Source organism: Rhinoraja longicauda, chromosome 2, assembly GCF_053455715.1.
Source record: "Rhinoraja longicauda isolate Sanriku21f chromosome 2, sRhiLon1.1, whole genome shotgun sequence".
Taxonomy (NCBI): domain Eukaryota; kingdom Metazoa; phylum Chordata; class Chondrichthyes; order Rajiformes; family Arhynchobatidae; genus Rhinoraja; species Rhinoraja longicauda.
In genome coordinates this window covers 29,925,873-29,948,263 of record NC_135954.1, presented here as the reverse complement: position 1 = coordinate 29,948,263, position 22,391 = coordinate 29,925,873, and the positions used below count along the sequence as shown (strand labels likewise).

General features: G+C 39.2%; 1 protein-coding gene across 2 annotated transcripts in view; it reads right to left on the bottom strand.

Moving 5' to 3' along the window:
- dnajc1 (DnaJ (Hsp40) homolog, subfamily C, member 1) overlaps positions 1–22,391 on the bottom strand; it is a 98,033-nt gene that overhangs the window by 63,158 nt on the left and 12,484 nt on the right. For both annotated transcript variants that reach the window (XM_078427710.1, XM_078427702.1), the window contains exons 2-3: positions 5,927–6,028; positions 5,797–5,843 (exon numbers count right to left, since the gene is read on the bottom strand). In XM_078427710.1, the coding sequence (XP_078283836.1) occupies positions 5,797–5,843; positions 5,927–6,028 (149 nt within the window). The remainder of the gene's footprint in view (positions 1–5,796; positions 5,844–5,926; positions 6,029–22,391) is intronic.

The window sequence follows — 22,391 nt, the reverse complement described above, 5'->3', positions numbered from 1 at the left end:
CCATTCTTTCGACATTTCTTTACCTTCCTTACATACAGAGGGAGACCAAATCTACATGCAATACACCAGGTGCTCTCTCAGTGATAGGTCGCATCAAACTTATCTACTTTTATACTCCATACATCCTGCAATAATAGCCAGCCTTACATGATCCTTTCCATTTGCTTTCCCTACTGGCATGCTTATATGATTAGAATTCACAGATGGGATGATCATGAGCAGAGCATAAGGGAATAGATAGCTGCAATATTTGGTAAACTAGGAATAAGGCATGCTGATTGGAATAAAGATCTCCAGCAATATCTTGAAAGTATCTCCCTTGTCTAGAAATAGGTACCAGGAATAATGGAGAGGATGGTTTTTCATAGCTTTCGGGCAAGTCCTGCATTGTAGCATTACTTTGTGCTAGCCCCATTAATACCAGGTAAAAAGGGGCTGTTTAAACAATGTTGATCGATGAGGGCAGGGCGGTGGATACTGTCTACATGAATTTTAGTAAGGCATTTGATAAAGTCCCCTATGGTAGTCCGATCTGGAAGATTAAAAGCACAGAATTAACAGTGAGTTCGTCATATGGGTTCAGAACTGGCTTACCGATAGAAGACTGAGAGTTGTGATGGAAGGACAATATTCAAGCTGGAGGTCTGCGCCAGTGGAGTTCCGCAAGGACCCTGGTGCTGGGACCACTGCCGTATGAGATACATACAAGCGACTTGGATATGAATATAAGGTATCACAAAATGCTGGAATAACTCAACGGGTCAGGCAACATCTCAGGAGAGAAGGAATGGGTGGCATTTCGGGTCGAGACCCTTCTTCAGGTCAAAATATAGATGGATTGGTCACTGCATTTGCAGATGACATCAAGATTGCTAGGATCGGAGACTATGAGGAAGACTGTTATGGTATTCAGCAGAATATAGATTAGTTACAGAAATGGGCAGAGAAGTGGCAAATGGAGTTTAATTTGAGCAATTGGAACGCAAGAGGAATTAATGGCAGACTTTGGTTAGGTTGCATTTGGAGAATTGTGCATACTTCTGGTCGCCCCATTACAGCCACGATGTGAAGACTTTGGAAAGGGTGCAGAGGAGGTTTAGCAGAATGATACCTGGATTGGTGGCATTAACTACAGGGAGAGGCTGGACAGACTTGAATTGTTTTCTATGGAACGCCGGAGGCTGCCGACAGACCTGATTGGAGTATATAAAGGGCGAGCTATTGAGGGCGTGCAGCATAGGTTTACTAGGTTAATTCCCAGAATGGCTGGACTGTCATATGTTGAAAGACAAGACTGGAGCGGCTAGGCTTGTATACACTGGAATTTAGAAGGATGAGTGGGGATCTTTTCGAAACATATAAGATTATTAAGGGGTTGGACATGTTAGAGGCAGGAAACATGTTCCCAATGTTGGGGGAGTCCAGAACCAGGGGCCACAGTTTAAGAATAAGGGGTAGGCCATTTAGAACGGAGATGAGGAAAAACTTTTTCAGTCAGAGAGTTGTGAATCTGTGGAATTCTCTGCCTCAGAAGGCAGTGGAGACCAATTCTCTGAATGCATTCAAGAGAGAGCTAGATAGAGCTCTTAAGGATAGCGGAGTCAGGGGGTATGGGGAGAAGGCAGGAATGAGGTACTGATTGAGAATGATCAGCCATGATCACATTGAATGGCGGTGCTGGCTCAAAGGGCCGAATGGCCTACTCCTGCACCTATTGTCTATAAAATTACGAGAGGCATAGATGGGGTAGACAGTCAGAATCCTTTTCCCAGGATGGAAAAAAAAATAAAAAATACTTGCTTTATGGTGAGGAGCAAAGTTTAAAGAAAATGTGGAAGGCAACTCTTTCCACACAGTGAGTGGTGAGTGCTTGGAACAAGCTGCCGGGTCTGGTGATTGACTCGGTTGCTATAGTGGCATTTGAGGCGTTTGGATAGAAATATGGATATGCAGGGAATTGATGGATATGGATGATGAGAAGGCAGGTAAGAGATGGTATTGGTATCATGGTCAACATTGAAATTGTGGACCAAAGGGCCTGTTCTTGCACTGTACTGTACTGGTCCACGTTCTATCACTGACCAATAGCAGCAACCTTGGAATCAAGGGAATCCAGACATCCAGTTGTCTTTGATGCCAAGGCTGTCAAGAGAAGTCTCATCCAAACTGAAATTGGGAGGTCAGATAAATTAGACACAGCCACATCGTGTGCCCTTCCTTTCCTTGATCTTATCACAGCCCCTTTTTGATACCAGTACACAATACCTTTTCCTCGTCAAGATTTAAAAGGAACGTACAAGGCAATTTTTTCCAGAGGACGGGTGGTACATATATGGAATAAACTGTCATAGGATGCAGTTGAGGCAGGTACAATACCATTTAAAAAACATTTGGACAGGTACATAGATAGGAAAGGTTCAGCAGGATGTGGGCCAAACTCCAGAAAATATATAGATGGCTATCTTGACCAAAGGGCCCATTTCTGTGCTCTACGACCATATTTCACAAATCTCTAGTCTTTATCTTTCTGCCTGTAACATTCTCCCAAAATCCAGCCTTCAAAGACCAAGATTTTTTTTTGTGTTTCAGAGGTTAATTTCCTTTTTAACTTGCAATAAATAAAGGCCTGGCCTGCCCAATCACCACACACAAGACAGATCACCCATCCAAAGATTCAGTATGATGAACCTTTGCTGTGCTTCCTCTGATGCACAATCTTTTAAGGCAAGGAAACAAAAATTATACACAATCTACCAAAGCCCTATATAATTGTATTAATAAATCTCATTAATTTCACAGGAACTGAATTTGCTACCACAGAAAATTAGTGACCAACAGCAGAAGTAACCTTCTCCACTTCTCTTTCAGTATCTTATTTGGAATCAAATTCATCCTCTTCTCCACTATTTGCCAATTCGTCTATCACATTAATCATTTTGTTTATTTTCTGCTCCATATGCCCTCAATTTGCGATTAAGAGTGCTTCCAGCAACTTTGTGGAGAAAATAAGATCTGGACATAAAACTAAAACTGCACATATAACATGCCTCACTCAAAAAAATCTAGTGTTTCTTCAGTGTTCAGAACCATTCGATATACAAATTATGCAAATGTCACTACACAATTGGGAAAGAACGATTATTGGCAGCACAAATTTAAAACATTACTTGGAAGGTATGTTTCTATACAAACACTGAAGAGTCAGAATGAACAAAAATGTGTTTAATGTAGAAGCATTAAACTTTCATTAACATGCATATCAAGCACATACTCTACAAAATGACGACAAATTCATTTCATAGGCCTTTGGCATTGCTGTCAATTTTATATTGCACACTGCCTCCTGGTGATGGAATACAATTTCCGTTATAAAAAACACTTAGCTTCTTTTCCCTATTAGTCCTGTTTTAAATATTAAAAGAGAGCACTGTCTTTTTTAATTCAATTAAGTTCTAGTATTTGTGCAGTATTTAAAGCAATCTGCAATACTGCTACTTCATACTAGAATAATCCAAAACATTAATTCTAGCTAAAATACTTTAGAAAGTTATTGAAATTGCTGAAGGAATTTAAATTATGTAGAAAGGAATAAAACACAAGTACATTTTAGAAGCAAAACAGAATGAATTACACTTATGAAGCAAGATTCTCAGATGTCTCTCCACATGAGGTACATGCAAACTGTTCACATTGTTGTTGCCAAACTTAAACAGAAAGAACATATTCTATCTAATTGGATAGGTTGCTTGAGGAAGACAGATGGGGGAACTCTGAAACATGTAAAGTGTATTAACCAAAATGGTTGATTGAAAATTAATTATTTTCAGATAGTGAATGAATCTTTGTGATGGATTATGGTTAGTTTTCAATAATTATGGATTGGTAAACACATGAAAAGGAAGCTGTACATTTTGCTTAAAGAGGGATTTTCATAGTTTATATCCCAAATTTCAAATCACACCATGATAGCTAGAAAGCAAACTGAAGGAATCAAACATAAATATGGATTAAAGGTGTTTGATATCAATAAATTTGATCGCTTTTACAACTATCCATGAAACCCTCAGACAGTTGTAAAAACTCACCAGGTTTCTTAGTAGCCTTTCACAAGGAGGAAATCAACTATACTTACCCAAACCCATCAATTTGGTCGACATTGAATTATTCCCCGAAATAACCTACCGAGCCATTCAGCTCAAGGGATAATTAGGAATGGATATTAATATTAGCATTGCTTCCAGTGGCCACAACCCATGAAGTAAATTAATAAGATAACTGGCATTAGCAAAACTCCGTTACTCTGATCTCCTCGGCTCACTAGATTGGATTTTAAAAAACTGAGGGGGAAAGGAATTGTCAAATATTTCTCTTCATGAACAGACTTCAATTTTTTAGTTCACCTAAGACTGCAGACGGGGAGGGAGGTGGGGTTTAGCATTGAGTAAAAGTAAGGTAAGGTTTCTTCTTTAGATGTTACTAAAATTTGAGCATTAATCAAACCATTTTATAATGACTTTTCAAAGCTGGAATTTAAGCAGTGCACAGCAGCACAGCAGTTGGTGCTGTCGCCCGAATTGCAAGGATCAATCCCGCTCTCAGGTACTGTTATGTAAAGTGACGTGTTCTCTCTGTGGCTGCACAAGTTTCCTCCCAAATCCCGAAGGCACACTGGCTGGTTCCCTTAATGTAGGTTGATGGACACAGGGGAGTTGATGGGCAGTTGAGAATAACAGATGCACAGAAAAATACCAAGTGGGGCAATGGAGTGGATAGGATTGTTTCCAAGAACATAAATGTATGTTGTCGTCTTCTTTGGCAGTACTTCAGGATCAAGGATGACTCAGATGATTCCAGTTCTGTCAGTTTTGGAGGTAGCTTATGAGGAAAATTATTAGACTAACACACTCCACCACAGATGGAACAGGTGCATGACTGGGTGGGTTACATGGTAGTTTGGGAAATGGTGTTCACTCCGCTTCTTACACTGGGCTTTTGTATGTTGTTGATAAGTGGCAATGAGATTCCCAATGCTATCCCAAATGCCCTTCAGCTTGAGTGGTTTTGGACCAAGGACTCACAGGAGTTGCTGATGTTACATTGCCACACACGTCCTCAACTCAACATTTAGTCATTTGCTGGATGGACATTTGATGTATTTGTGGATTTAAAAAAAGAGGGATATTGCTTACAGAGGATCACCTGAACTCTAGAGATCTTAAGCAGGGATTAACTATTACATTCTCATGTTTGCCCAACTTCCAACTACTGCTTCTTTCATCCATGCAAAAAAGGAGTTAATAAATATTTAACATGGAATCAATAAAAAACTATTACTACGTTTTGCCAATTGCTACTGGAGAAAATCCTTGCTACTTAATTCAATATAGCAGTTTATAAATGCAGTATTTGCCATGAAATGTCAGAATAAGGCAGATTTATAGTCCAAGAGTCCGTGGAAGAAAGAGTATAGCACAAAGGCTTTCAAACACACAGACATGAAAATTAGTATCATTAATAACAAGGGTTTAGTCATACAAAAATAATATCAATGTCATGTAGTATACCACAGTATTATGCAAACATTGAAAGCAAGCTGAACAGCAAAGATCCGTTTCATTATTCGACATAAATCAAAGTGTGCAGTTTTATTGACAAACTAATTTCAAGAATATATTTAACTAGAGCACAAAAAACTGAAAAAATAAAATCAAGTTTGCTTGTCATTTATCCCTCAATTCAGAGATATGAAAAAAACACAAAAATAACACATACAATAATAGGCTTAAAATATCATACCTTTGTCTTTTCTCTTCATCTTTCAGAACTTCATAGATAGCCACTAACTGAGAACACAAAAAGAATATCAGAAACGTCTAATCAAAAATAGAAAAATGGTGCAATAAAATAAATTAGAGGCGACCCATACCTGTCTAAATTGAATTTCTGCATTTTCATCTTTGTTCTTGTCAGGGTGCAAGATCAAAGACATTTTCCGATAAGCTTTCCTGATGTCGGCGGATGAAGCATCCTGCAAAAAAACAAAACAAAGTAGACTTTGTCAAAAACTTACAAGAGTCTAAGCATAGTGTTATGATCGAGGAAGACAGCGAACCCAGTGCAGCTCCTCAGGCAATGTAATTTGAGCAAAAGCCATGTCATGCACTCAGCTGCACATGACTAAACAGTCACTGTGTTTTACTTCCTTTTCTTTTTCACTTCTCTGAACGTCTGCAACACAAAAAAGTCAGTATCTAGGTTTTGAAGAAAGCATAAAGACTCTGTTCAGAGAAGCAATGAAATAGTGAGAGGAATACACCAGGTTAATAACATGATACTACCAACTACAAGGCACCTGCTTGCTTTGAAATAAACTCTGCTTATTCAAGCTTTCCTACACAGAAATTTAAGAAAACTTTATACTACCATTAATATTTTTACCTCCTTTGATCAAAGAAACACCTCAATACATGTGATTGAGAATATTGCCCAAGCTTTTAAAACAAGGCAAGAATTGGAAGATCTCTTTACAGCATTGGCACAACACAAAATAAATCAAACTTTACAATAAATTATAATGTGCTGCACACCAATGTTTACTTTCTCAATATTAAATTAATTTAACATTTTATGTTGTCAATAACCTCCAACAGAAGTTGAAAATAATCCTCCACTCAAAATGCTTTCTATAAACTAACTGCATTTGCATTTTGTTTCAATGAAAATTGAATCAATGCAAATCCTTTTTCCCCTCCAAAGAAAAATACTATTATTTCTCAAAAACAAAGGAAAAATACATTTGAAAATCTTCAACTCCCAACACAGCATTATTCAGCAATTCGCAATTTTTCTTCAGTAATCACTCACTACACAAAGCTATTCCACACTCATTTTAGAGAGAATGCCACACATTGCCAATGTACTCTGAAATAAAATAAATTCTGTAAATCAATGCCAATAGTTTCAGTTTTATCCCAGATTTGCTTCTTAACAGGTGGGCCTAAACAAGCAGAGTATGCTAAACAAGCAGATCTATAATCTGAATATTTTTTTCTTGCATTCAACCACCATTTCCAGCATGTTTTCTTAACAATTTATACAATTATGGAAATGAACAACATAAAGAAGCTCTATATAAAAACAACCTGATTTGTGCAAAAAGATCATTTTGATATTTATTTGGAAAATGGGCAGTACCCAAATAATTAACATATGCAGATTACATTTTAATATCAAATCAGCCTTGAAAAACAATATTAAAAATATTTTGAACCAATCTGGTTCATTATTATTAGGAAGCATATTAATATTCAAGGTGAGTAATTACGTATAAGCAATTATTTTGGAAATACTGAAAATTACCCCCAGTGTTTGTGCAAAGTTAATCCATAGGAAATATCTGGAATTCTTTATTGATATTTCTTATTCATATCAGACATTCTCATCATAACCTATTTAAATTACTCTTGGGGATAGTGCTTTTGGAAATTATTACCATTTTGAAAGTGAAAATGGATGCATAAAATGCAAGGAAGTTGTTCATCTCGGGGTCAATCTTGTTGTCTGGTGCTAAACTGTGCCAATAAAAAGGATCTCAGGTTTTTGAAAATATATTAATTTACTTCAATTGCTTCAATTCAATTTGGCAGGTTTTCTTTTATACAAATTTTTGCTTGGCTAAAGTTGTTCACTCACCATTTACAAAGCCGTTTCACATTAATTTTAGAGAGTATGGCACCCATAGCAAATGAACTCCAAACAAAGTGATGCATTTTAAAAAATCTATAAATTAAACCCATATCAATAATGCAAATGTTTTCAATTTTATCCAAGTTGTATTTGTGTACAGAAACAAAAAAAAAGAGCATAAGCCATTTACAACATTTCCAAACTGGTCTTTTATTTTCTAGTTATTAAGATATATACTTGAATATTACTACATTACAATTATTCCAGCTGCTCAAATAAATCAATTTCTATTTTATAACAATTTCAGTGATTAAATACAAATACCACAAAATGCATAACAAATCAAGTTAAAAATGGAAAGTGCTCAGATCTAAAATAATAATAACAGGCTAAACATCCATTTCACACCATCTAAGAAAACAATGTCGACGGACATCTTTATTCTGAAACCTTATATTTATAATTAAATTGCTATTTCCCTTTTCTACGAGCCAATCTGCTGCACAATTCAACTTGACCCTTTTTAAGACTGGAAATACTCAAATATGTAACGAATAAATTGGCTTGGCTCAAAATGCCAAGTCATTGGTCCACGCTTATAATGGAGGAGAAGCTGGAAAGAGTCAGACTCTACCCACGTCATCCCCTGTATAAATCCAAACTGTCAGTTCAAGAGCAGCACACCGCAGACTTCCCGCATTTTCAGGAGAAAGCAAAAGCAACCAATGTAACTAAATTAGGTTACAAATTTCTCCAATCCCTAATGTTTGTTTGATTCCAAGATTGCGAGAGTCACCAATTTCACTTTTTGGAAATTAAAAGGAAATGATTTGGGATTAAAAGTGTCAAAATATGCACACAAATTATAATTGGAATAAATCTAATATTATGATTATAAAATCTCCTAAATGATGCTGCTCCGACAATGATAGCTCCTGACATGAGAGTATATTAAACCACAAGTGTATTAAGGAATTAGACTACTCTGGTGGTGGGGGTGGGGGGGTAGCCCAGCTTGAAACAATTCATCACAATTTTACATATTGACCTCAACATTACACTGCTGGCATGTGGATTTGTGATATTTTCCCCACAGTGGAGCAGAGCCCGTTAAAATTTTATAATCAGTCTTTAGCAAGTAGGTATTATAAGATATGATCAGTAAATTTACACATCATCTGCCCTTCCTCTCCAGTATTTCAGTCATTGCTCATAGTCAAGTATGGATCTCAAGCAATCAGCATTCTCTAGAGCTCATGTTAGTAAAAAAACAATTCAGACAAACCCAACCGGGCCATGCCTGAATCAAAATATATCGTAATGTTACAAGACAAATCTGGAGCAATTGTAGAATTTTTCTCCACGTTAAAATAAATCTTTCCATATCCACCTCTTTACCACCTCTTCTCTTAATCCTTTTAACAGTGCTCTGACAGAGATCACATGCCAGAAATCAAACCCAAACAACTTCGAACATGCTTTAAGAGTCAGAATTACTCTTGGAACAACACCAGTCAACAATAGTTGAAGCATTATCCCTCCATTAGTGTGATAACTTTGATATTAACACCTTTAGTAAAAATAATGAGAACAAATTTAAGATTTCTAGGTTAAATACTTATTGGTCTGTATTCCACGACAAAAATATTTACACCACTATTGTCAACATCTTCTCCGAATCCAAGTCAAATACAGAATGTCAATTTTTCTTTAAAAATTTAAACCACTGGAACTACTTACAGCACCACCAAGCTACACAGCAAACAAAAACATTACAGTTCACAGTTTGCTATAGTAAGCCAAGTAAACAGCCAGTTTTATGGATATTTGGTTAGCCAGTATGCTAGCTGAGGTTTGTAATTCCTTACGGCAATAACTCTGTGAACGCGTGAGCATTATCAGCAAAACAGATATCCAGCGGAGATGGACTTAGAGTACCCCAAGAATTAAAAATAAACTGGGACATCATTAATAAGACTACCCTTTTAAGAGTAATATTGCACATCATATATGAAATGCATGTGTTTAATGAAGGGATCTCCATATTTTACCTTATCTGGTCTTAAAAAAACTATTACTTAGCTATCAGCTCTTGGATCGCAGCTAGAAAAATTATTGATTATGAAGATCAAAAACAACTTTAATTAGAACTGTATTTTGCTTGCACTGAAAAGGTATTTTGTTTTGTTTCAAACCTAATTGATAGCAGAATCACAAAAGTGTGTGAAATGCATGCTCCCCGACAAGCTTGTTATATTTGCTCGAACTATAATCTAAGGTCGGCCTTGCAAAGAATTCTACAAGGTTAGCGAGGCAAAGACCAAAATTGACAGTAGTAGTATTGTTTTTATCTCCTATGTAATTGTACTTGGAGATGTTCTACGATGCTGTTGCATAACCATGTTAATTAAATAGAAAGATGCAAATGAATTATTCCATACAAATTTACAGTACAAAGCACCTTTATTTGCCACAAACCCATGATAATTGTATATTTTCTGCTCCATATCACGAGCCATTATGATAGCTATAAAAATGAGGCCAAGAGATAAAAGACTACCAGGGGGCTTGCTTTATTTTAAAAGTAACTGCAGTTAGAGATTTCATTAAGCCCTCAAACAGCATTTTTAACAAGATGGCACTACAAGGAGCTGTATGAAGAGAAGCTCAGAATACAACTTACACTGTACAAGAAAGCTAATTTGACAAAGATAAATGCAGGAAAGGAATTTAGTACCATTGGTATAAAAGTTATATTCCGTAACCCACATGTAGTCAGCTTCAATAATGAATCAGAAAACAGTTAAAGTCAATAAGTTATATCTCCCTGATGTGAATTAAGTCCAAAATACATTAACACACGAATTAGCTCAAGGGATGCCACATACACCCCTCCCCCATTTCCATCAGTTTTTAATTAAGAACTCGCCTTCACTAAATTAAAAAAACTCAACTAAAATCACATGGTATACAATGGTTGTGTGCCAATTTCCAGTCATTATTCAGGCTGGCAGCGAGAATAATATTTGAGTGCGACTTTCCTTTAATGGAATTTTAAGAACTAAAATATATAGAGGGGGAGGGGGGGAGGCAATCCCATCAGTGATGCTGGTCAGAACAAAAAGATATACAGGAGTTTTTAAAAAAAAATTGCAAGAGATTATCTCAATTAATTAAGAGTAGCAACGTTTAACCTCTGTCTAGCAGGGATATATATGGGAACAGAAATCAGTGCTGCATTGAGCTGCAGTACAACCAACATAAAAGAAAGGTTCAGAAGCATTTGCACTCAGAAGAGTTACACAGTTAGATAATACAATTGAACCACCCTATTTGCTTCATATAAATATCCCTTTTGGTAGGTCGGCAGGAACTCAGAAGTACAATTACTGCTAACATTTAAGACCACACATGAAGCAATAAACGACAAATTCTTAATCTCTCCCCACAAAAAAATAGTATAAAGGAAATGAAGAGTGATAGGGGCCAAATAAGCACAAATGTACAAGTATGGCAGGGAAAGGGGAAGGCAGATAGCTCAGGGTGGAGAGGAGTGAGATCGATGGTCTCTTTCCACTTGGTGGGCTAAAATAGACAAACCTCTACGACCAACGTTACTACCAACTAAGCACAAAATTTAGGACCCAATGTCTTACAATTCACTAATATTACTATAATCAAATGACATTTTTCCAAATGTTGCACAGTGCAATTAACAATTCCTCTAATTTCATGTGCTCAATTTTATTGCCTTTATTACTGTATGCCACTCTATAATGAACAAAAAACTTTTAGCAAGTTGCAAATAAATGGCTCCAGAGGGATTAGACTAGAAAATCAGTAAGATATCAAGCAAGGTAGCCATGCTTAATTTTCACACACACTTTACCTGTTCAACAAGAAAAATTCTAAACCAACGGACATCAAAAACTAAAGCAATACTCTGGATAGAACTAATTTTGATTAAACAAACCACAGAATACAGCAATATTTTCAAATCACAAACATTTTTCTTTTATACGCAGTCACAGTGAACATAGGTCATTTGCAGTTAAAAATGTAACCAGTTACCTCTTTATATCGTTACAAAAAATAGTTTCAGATTGCATGTATTTGGGAAGTTGATTTTTTTAAATGCTCATTACATTAAATAAACTAGACATGCTGAAACAAGATGCCAAGAAAACGAATATAACAGAAAAGCCAGAGTAAAACCAGAATAGTGTTGATGGAAAAGTGGATATAAAAGTGAAACGAGTTCTTAAGATTATGAGGAAATATATACAAGGAGCTTCAAAATGTCCAAACATAATTGCTGCTTCCCATACAAAAAAGTCCATGCTATACAAATATTTCATTTCATGACGTTCCAATAAAAATCACATTCGATAGCAGGCCAAGACACTGCCACCTGTGTGCGTGCAATTCTAAATATTTTAGTTATTTTGTTCTTTTCCACAGGATTGTTAATTGGTTACACTGACATTGCACATAACAAATTTGTAATGTTCAACTCCACACTCCATCCAGCAGCTACAGAAAATACATTTTGATAGCAAGAATCACTGAGAATGCCATTTTGCCAACATTTCGCCATCGAGAATGGAGAGGGAAAGGCTGCTGCCACGTACAGCAGCAGGCAGTAGAATAGGAATGTTTGGTGAACTTTTGTGACTTTGTCAGTGGCAAAACATGGCGACATGGGTGTATCATATCATATATCTACAGCCGGAAACAGGCCTTTTCGGCCCTCCAAGTCCGTGCCGCCCAGCGATCCCCGTACATTAACACTATCCTACACCCACTAGGGACAATTTTTACATTTACCCAGCCAATTAACCTACATACCTGTACGTCTTTGGAGTGTGGGAGGAAACCGAAGATCTCGGAGAAAACCCACGCAGGTCACGGGGAGAACGTACAAACTCCTTACAGTGCAGCACCCGTAGTCAGGATCGAACCTGTGTCTCCGGCGCTGCATTCGCTGTAAAGCAGCAACTCTACCGCTGCGCTACCGTGCCGCCGTGTACTGCCCAGGTAAGGCCTGCTACATGATTATACCAGGTTGTATGGAAAACAAAGCATTTCACTGTACCTACATATGACAATAAAGTATAATTAAATCATTGATCTTAACAAATCAACAGATCTCAATTCTGAAGTCTAAGATGCAACGATAACCTCAAAGACAAGTGGGGAAAGTAAGAGACTACAAAAACATGTTAATGGAAATGCTGGAAGGAATTCTCCACCCTCTGCTTCCCATCCATTCATTAAGCTTGAATGGTACAATTCTATTAGTGCTGTTTTTTGTTAAGAATTATGGCATAACAAACATTAGAAAAGTTCTTTAAGGCTTCAAAAATTACTTGATTTCTCTCCCCCCCCGGTACTTTGTCTACAGCTGCAGCATTTGCAGTAATTTATTATGGATTGTCACAAACCCTTACAATGGTTATGGAAACATAGATGTACATTTCCTCATTTCTATAAATCGAACTCACACCAGATTATTGCAGCTTTATACATAAATGCCCAAGAACGTGAAGCATTTGGCTGAAGCGATAATATTTAAGGTTTAATTTTAATTCAAACTTTGTTCCAGCAACACTAAACCTGCACCAGACTTTGATTAAACAGGAATGGATGCGAGGGGGAAAGAGAAATTTCAAAAATCAGGTTAACTCTAAAAATTACGATGCACATTTACCAGGCTGACTTTAATGAAAGTGAATACAAATGCCATGATTAAAGAATCGATTAACAGAATGATTTTGTTAAACCAACGGGTATAATATAGGCCTTGATTAATTTGTAAATAATCTCTTTCCTTCAGTGAACAAATCATAAAGTGGCAAGCTCCACAGCACTGCCATCATGTGGTTGTTCAAGATGTCACAACTGATGCTCAGACAAACTCTGGTCTTAGCTTATTGTGGCTTCACTTGTGTGAAATTGTCTTTGGAATTTCTTTCTATCTCTCCCACCCCCCCCCCCCCCCCCCCTTCCATTTTTGCACATTTTTGCTTCCTGTAGTCATATGAACTGTTACTCATATTTCATAAACAGCACTGCCATCCCACAGTTAGGCTCAGTAAGATACAATATTTGAATGAATCAATAAAATCTTGATTTCGCCTCACACCCACTATTCAATGAAACACAGGATTTCGTCCTTAATAAACTAAATCCATTTTAAAATTAACCCTCGAACAAACCATTTAAATTGCAGGAATAGCCCCAGGGGGCTAAAGCTCAGAATCATAGTTATACTCAGTGATATATATAAATGACTTGGACATAAATGTAAGATAGACAAAATGCTGGAGTAACTCAGCATGTCAGACAGCATCTCTGGGGAGAAGGAATGGGTGACGTTTCGGGTTGAGACCCTTCTTCAGACTGATGAAAGAAGGCATAATGCAACTCTCCAAGAACATTTGGAGTATTGCGTGCAGTTCTGGTTACCCCGTTACAGGAAGAGGCGCTTTGGAGAGATACAGAAGAAGTTTACTAGAATGTTGCCTGGATTAGGCTTGAACAAGAAGAGTTTGGACAAATGTTGGAGAATTGTTTTCTCTTGAGATAAAGTTATGGGAGGCATAGAAAGGAGAGACAGTAAGAACCCCCTCCCCCGACAAAACCCTCCCACCGCCCCCCCACACCCCCCCCTCACTACCACTACCACCCCCCCCCCCCCCCGGGAGAAGTGTCAAAGCCTATAGGACAGAGGGGAAAAGTTTAAAGTACAGATGTGCAGAGCAAATACACTGTGGTAAATGCATGGAACACCTTGCCAGGGGTGGTTTAGGAGGGAGATATGATAGTGGCATTGAAGAGCCCTTTAAATAGGCACATGGATATGCAGGGAATGGAAGAATATGCAGCTTTTTCAGGAAGATTAGATAGTTTATCTTGGCATCATGCTCAGCATTGATATGGTGGGCCAAATGGCCTTTTCTGTGCTGTTTTATGTTCTAAGTTCATAGAGCATAGAAACAGGCCCTTCTGCCCAAATCGCACATGTCGACTAAGGTGCCCATCTACACCCACCCTATTTGTCAGAGTTTGATCCATATCCCTCTTAAACTTACCCAAATGTCTTTTGAATGTTTGAACTGTACCTGCCACAATCAGGTCATCACTGCAGCATACGGACTCCATGTACTCCGAATAGAACTCCAAACTAATTGGCTTGCTCTACAACGGCAATTAAAGCAGCCTTGCAATTCAAGATCAGCCATTTGAAATATTTCCTGAAAACATCTGTGCAACTCTAAAAAGCGGAGGCCTGATTATGAATCATTCATCTGTGTTGAGTCCACCAAGTTTGAGGTTTGGCCCCAGCTTACAGCTGGGCTACAGTTTCCTCAACTTGTACCCTATATGAAACATTATACTCATAAATAAAAGGCTAAATGAACACAGATCATTTAGAGTCACAGCATCGTACAGCATGGAAACAGGCTCTTCGATCCAACTCAAACATGCCGACCAAAGCAAGCCATCCAAGCTTGTCCCTTTCTGCAATATTTTTGCAAACTTAATCGTCACACCTTATACTTTCTCATCCTAATTGTTGGTATAATTTTCAAATAGCAATGGACTCAGCAGTAGTCTCCAAAGCAGATCACTAATCACAGGTCCCCAGTCTGAAAAACAACCGACCACCACCACTGCTTCCTACCATGAAGCCCATTCTGCATACAACTCCTTTGTGATTTAAGTTTGGCAGAAACAAAGTGAACAGTTTGCATGTACCTCATAGAAAATAGGTGCAGGAGGAGGCCATTTGGCCCTTCGAACCAGCATCGCCATTCATTGTGATCATGACTGATCCTCCACAATCAGTAACCTGTGCCTGCCTTCTCCCCATATCTCTCAATTCCACTAGCCCCTAGAGCTCTATCCAACTCTCTTTTTAATTCATCCAGTGAATTGGCCTCCACTGCATTCTGTGGCAGAGAATTCCACAAATTCACAACTTTCTGGGTGAAAAAGTTTCTTTTCACCTCAGTTTTAAATGGCCTCCCCTTTATTCTTAAACTGTGGCTCCTGGTTCTGGACTCCAACATTGGGAACATTTTTTCCTGCATCTAGCTTGTCCAGTCCTTTTATAATTGTATACGTTTCTATAAGATCCCCTCTCATCCTTCTAAACTCCAGTGAATACAAGCCCAGTCTTTCCAATCTTTCCTCATACGACAGTCCCGCCATCCCGGGGATTAACCTCGTCAACCTACGCTGCACCGGAGATATATCTGAGAACTTTGCTTCGTAAGTGTAATTCATTCCATTTTGTTTCAAAATTTATTCTGCTGTACATAATTTAAACCCTATCAGCAATTTCAATAATTATTTTCAAAGAAAATCCTCCTTCCAGTAACATTTCTGTGTGAAAAAGTTGCCTTTTGGGTTCAATGCGAGCAAGACAAAGGAGATAGTGATCGACTTCAGGAAGCGAAGCGGATCACATACCCCAGTTTGCATGAATGGTGCCAAAGTAGAGATGATTGAAGACTTCCAATTCCTAGAAGTCAATATCGCTAACAACTTCTCCTGAGCCACCCATATTGAAGCAACAACCAAGGAAGCACACCAACAATTCTACTTCCTTAGAAGGCTTAGGAAGTTCAGCTTGTCCCCTACAAGTCTCACCAACGTTTACAGATACGTGATAGAAAGCATTTTCTCATGATGCACCACAGCTTGGTTTGGGAACAGCTCCATCCAAGACTGCAAAAAATTGGAGCGAATTGTGAACGCAGCCTAGACCATCACACAAACCAACCTCCCTTCTATTGACTCCATTTGTACTTCACGCTGCCTCGGCAAGGACAGCAGCATAATCAAGGGCGAGTCACACCCTGACCACTCCCTCTTCTCCCCTCTCCCATCGGGCAAAAGATATAGAAGTGTGAAAACGCACACGTCCAGATTCAGGGACTGTTTCTTCCCAGCTGTTATCAGGCAACTGAATCATCCTACCACAACCAGAGAGCAATCCTGAACTTTCATCTTCCTCATTGATGACCCTCAGACTATGTTTGATTGAACTTTACTGGCTTCAACTTGCACTAAACGTTACACCCTTATCATGTATCTCTACACTGTAAATGGCTCAATTGTAACAACGTATTGTCTTTCCGCTGACTGGATAGCATGCAACAAAAGCTTTTCACTGTAAATCGGTACATGTGACAATAAACTAAACTGAACTATTAAATGTTTCACATCTCACCTTAAACTTGCATCCTCTGGTTCTCAATTCCCCTATTCTTGGTAAAAGACTGGGTGTTCACATTATCCAACCCCCTCCCTCATGATCTTGTACACTTCTATAAAATCACTCCTCAGCCTTCTCCTGCACTCCAAGGAACAAAGTCCTAACCTGCCCATACTCTCCCAATAGCAGAGGCCCTGAAGTCCTGCAACTTCCTCTTAATTTGCTGTGCACTCTTTCGTGCTTAAGAACACCCATCCTATAGCAGGGTGATCAAAAATGAACTGAATACTCCAAATGCAGCCTCATCTACATTGTACTACTGTAACAATAACATGTGTAGGAAGGATCTGCATATGCAGGTTTACACCGAAGAAAGACAGAAAATGCTGGAGTAACTCAGCGGGTCAGGTGGCATCACTGGAGAAAAGGAATAGGTAACGTTTTGGGTCGAGTCAGGAGAGAGGGAAGGAGACAGTGTCAGGAGACAGAGTCAGGAGAGAGGGAAACGGCATGTGTTTCCCTCTGGGTAAGTTTCCCTCTCCCGACTCTCAGTCTGAAAAAGAGCCTCAACCCGAAACATGACCTATCCCTTTTCTCCAGAGATGCTGCCTGACCCGTTGAGTTACTCCAGCATTTCGTAACATAACATCCCAACTTCTATATTCAATACACTGAATGAAAAAGGCCAGTGCATCAAAAGCCCTTTTGACGGCCCAATTTACCTACACCACTTTCAAGGAACTGTGCATCTGTGCTCCTGGATGTCTCTGTTCACAGAGCTCCTGGGCCCTACCATTCACTGTGAAGGTCCTACCCCAATTTGACATCCCAGGTTTATACGATCCATTCCTATACATCATTCTTGGTGATGATATACATTGTCAACTGCCATTGATCAATTATCAGTCCTCAAAATTTGTAATTTTGTGCAATTCTTAAAATACAAATTGAAAAAAAGAAAATCGATATAAATAATAATCAACATTTTGCTGAAGAGATGTACTTCAAGTGTACTTTTTTCAAAAAAGACAGAAATATTAACCTGTAATAATAATGTAGCAATAATAAATATTGCCAAATCAGAATAAGAACTGAAGTTAGAGCATTTAACATTTATGGCACTTTGAAAATATCACTAAAATGTAGCCAAGGATAATGAATGGATGTCACATTCATTATCCTTGACATAAGTCTACTGTATATAATCTTTTAAAAAGCCAAGTGGGCTTTTTAAAAGATTATACAGTAGACTTATGTCAAAAGTAATCATGTAACATTTTTAACATAATACCCAAGTATTTTCTCAAACAGTATGAAATGAAATATGATAATGAGCCAGGACAATTATGACTGGTGACCAGTGGTAGGGAGGTTAGGGGTAGTATTATTAAGGAAGAATGCAATACAGCAAGATATTTGAAATGTGAACTGTACAATTTAGTGGCTGATGAATTTTACATCTTGGGATGAAAGAAAACACTGAAAATAAGATGAATGAGGTCAAAGAACAAAAAGGAATCTGGGTTACCAACAAATCATTTAAGGAATTTTGAAAATCAGCCAACAAAGCACAAGACTTATTTTTATGGGTGATTAACTCAACCACTATTAATATAAGTAATTTTACCTGTTTAAGGTACGTCCTTTAGGTTATTTTTAGTTTTTAGAAATACAGAGCTCTTTGGTCCACCGAGTCCACGCCAACCAGTGAACCCCGCACGCTAACACTATCCTACAAACAAGGGACAATTTACAATTTTTACCAAGCCAATTAGCTTACAAACCTGTTTGTCTTTGGAGTGTGGGAGAAAACCGGAGCTCCCCAGGGAAAACCCACGCGGGTCATGTGGAGAACGTACAAACTCCATACAGACAGCACCATAATCAGAACCCGGGTCCTTGGAGCTGCAAGGCAGCAACTCCACTGCTGCGCCACCGTGCTGTCCCAAAAAGCCAGAGTACTCAAAAGTTCCACAAATTATTTCAACATTCAGAGGTAGCTGAGCAATAGACCAAGTTTAGCAGTAATATAGAGAAGCTTACATAAAGGGAAAACGGCAAAAAACTTTCCTCCCCAACAATTGCCCCAAAAGTTTTAGATAGACAATAGACAATAGACAATAGGTGCAGGAGTAGGCCATTCGGCCCTTCGAGCCAGCACCGCAATTCAATGTGATCATGGCTGATCATTCTGAATCAGTACCCCGTTCCTGCTTTCTCCCCATACCCCCTGACTCCGCTATCCTTAAGAGCTCTATCTAGCTCTCTCTTGAATGTATTCAGAGAATTGGCCTCCACTGCCCTCTGAGGCAGAGAATTCCACAGATTCACAACTCTCTGACTAAAAAAGTTTTTCCTCATCTCTGTTCTAAATGGCCTACCCCTTATTCTTAAACTGTGGCCCCTGGTTCTGGACTCCCCCAACATTGGGAACATGTTTCCTGCCTCTAACATGTCCAACCCCTTAATAATCTTATGCGTTTCGATAAGATCCCCTCTCATCCTTCTAAATTCCAGTGTATACAAACTAGTCGCTCCAGTCTTTCAACATAGGACAGTCCCGCCATTCCGGGAATTAACCTAGTAAACCTACGCTGCACGCCCTCAATAGCAAGAATATCCTTCCTCAAATTTGGAGACCAAAACTGCACACAGTACTCCAGGTGCGGTCTCACTAGGGCCCTGTACAACTGCAGAAGGACCTCTTTGCTCCTATACTCAACTCCTCTTGTTATGAATGCCAACATTCCATTGGCTTTCTTCACTGCCTGCTGTACCTGCATGCTTCCTTTCAGTGACTGATGCGCTAAGACACCCAGATCACGTTGTACGTCCCCTTTTCCTAACTTGACACCATTCAAATAATAATCTGCCTTCCTATTCTTACCACCAAAGTGGATAACCTCACCCTTATCCACATTAAACTGCATCTGCCATGCATCCGCCCACTCACACAACCTGTCCAAGTCACCCTGCAACCTCATAGCATCTTCCTCACAGTTCACACTGCCACCTAGCTTTGTATCATCGGCAAATTTGCTAATGGTACTTTTAATCCCTTCATCCAAGTCATTGATGTATATTGTAAATAGCTGCGGTCCCAACACCGAGCCTTGCGGTACCCCACTAGTCACTGCCTGCCATTGTGAAAGGGACCCATTTATCCCCACTCTTTGCTTTCTGTCTGTCAACCAACTTTCTATCCATGTCAATACCCTACCTCCAATACCATGTGCTCTAATTTTGCCCACCAATCTCCTATGTGGGACCTTGTCGAAGGCTTTCTGAAAGTCGAGGTACGCCACATCCACCGGCTCTCCCCTGTCAATTTTCCTAGTTACATCCTCAAAAAATTCCAGTAGATTAGTCAAGCACGATTTCCCCTTCGTAAATCCATGCTGACTCGGAACGATCCTGTTACTGCGATCCAAATGCTCCGCAATTTCGTCTTTTATAATTGACTCCAGCATCTTCCCCACTAACTGGTCTATAATTTCCCGTTTTCTCTCTCCCTCCTTTCTTGAAAAGTGGGATAACATTAGGATGTATAGGATTCACAATGACTTGGTCGTATGGATTCCAAACTGGCTTATTCATAGAAGACAGAGGGTTGTAAGGAGGGGGGGGGGGGGGGGGGGGGAGAGGAAGATATTCTGGCTGGAGGTCTGTGACAAGAGGAGTTCCACAGGGATCTGTGCTGGGACCTCAGCTGTTTGTGATATGTAAATTACCAGGACGTAAATGCAGATGGGTTGGTGACCAAGTTTGCTGAAGACAGCAAAATTGGAAGAGTTGCAGACAGTGAGGAAGACTGTTAGAAAATACAGCTATAGAAATGGGCACCAAAATGGCAGATGGAGTTTAAACGGAGCACTTGCAGGTGTTGCACTTTAGGAGGTTGAATGCAAGGGGAAAATATACAGTTAATGGCAAGACCCTTAACATCATTGATGTGCAGAGGGATCTTGGAGTCCAAAATCATTACGCACTGAAGGTAGCAGCACAAGTAGATAGGGAACAAATCTTTACTATGCTTGCCTTCATTCCTCAGAGCATCGCGTATAAGCATCCGGAAGTCATGATGCAGCTCTATAGGACTTTGGTTAGGCCACTTTAGAGTATTGCGTGCCGTTCTGGTTGCCCCATTACAGGAAGGATGTGGGGGCTTTGGAAAGGGTGCAGAGGAGATTTACTAGAATGCTGTCTGGTAAATTCTGGATTAGAGGATTTCAGCTACAGGGAGAGGTTTAGTAGACTTAGATTGTTTTCTCTGAAACGTCATAGACCAAGGGGAGACTTGATAGAAGTATACGTAATTGTGAGAGGCATAGATAGGATAGCAGTCAGAACCATTTCTCCAGGGTGGAAATGTCCAACATCAGAGGATATAGCGAGATGGGGAAAATTTTAATGGAGATGCGCAGGGCAAGTTTTTTTTTTTAAAGAACAGAGTGGTGGGGCCCTGGAACACATTGTCACAGGTGCTGGTGGGGGCAGATACGGTAATGGCCTTTAAGAGGCTCATAGATAGGCACATAAAAGTGCAGGGAAAAGAAGGATATGGATCACATCCAGGGAGACAAGATCTGTTTAATTTGGCTTCATGTTCGGCACAAACATTGTGGCCAAAGGCCCGTTCCTGTGCTACACTGTTTTATATGTTCTATCTGTATGCAGCATTGCACACAATGAATCCAAAAAGGAAACTTCCACGGGGTGGGAGAAAATAAAACTCCAGCCACAGAACACCATAAAAAATAAACAAGGCCCTTGAAGCCTGCTCCACCACTCAAAACTATCATGGCTAATTAATCTCTTTCCCCGGTTAACCTATTGTTCTTAATATTTTAATAAAATGCCTTGGGGTTTCCCTGAATCTCACCTTTGAGATGAGTCAGGGAAATAGAGAACCAGAGGATATAGAGGAACCAGAGGACATAGGTTTAGGGTGAGGGGAGGAAAGATTAAAGGAACCCGTAACTTTTACAACACATGGGTGCATGGAATGAGCTGCCAAAAGAGGTAGTATGGTAGCGTGTAAGAAACATATGGACAGGTACATGCATAGGACTGGCTTAGAGGGATATGGGCCAAACATAGGCAGATGGGACTAGTGTAGATGGGACATGCTGGTCGGTGTGGGCAAGTTGGGCTGAAAGGCCTGTTTCCACACTGTATGACTATCTTCCAGTGATATTTCAAGGCCCTTTTTACCTCGCTAATTTCTTCCCCTTGCTTCCCCTATTTTCAGTGCTTAACCACCATCATATTATTTTTTTAATTAAAAACTTTCAATGTCCCTTGATATTTGGGCTCCCTGGACTTGCTATACTTATCATATTCCTCCCCCCCCCCCCCCAATACTCCCTCTTAGTGCTGCTTATTTCCTTCTCAGCTTCCCCTTTGAAGAAGTTTCTATTACCAACCAGGTTTACATTTGTCATGTTGTGTTATCAAATTGATAGGAGATAAATGTTTT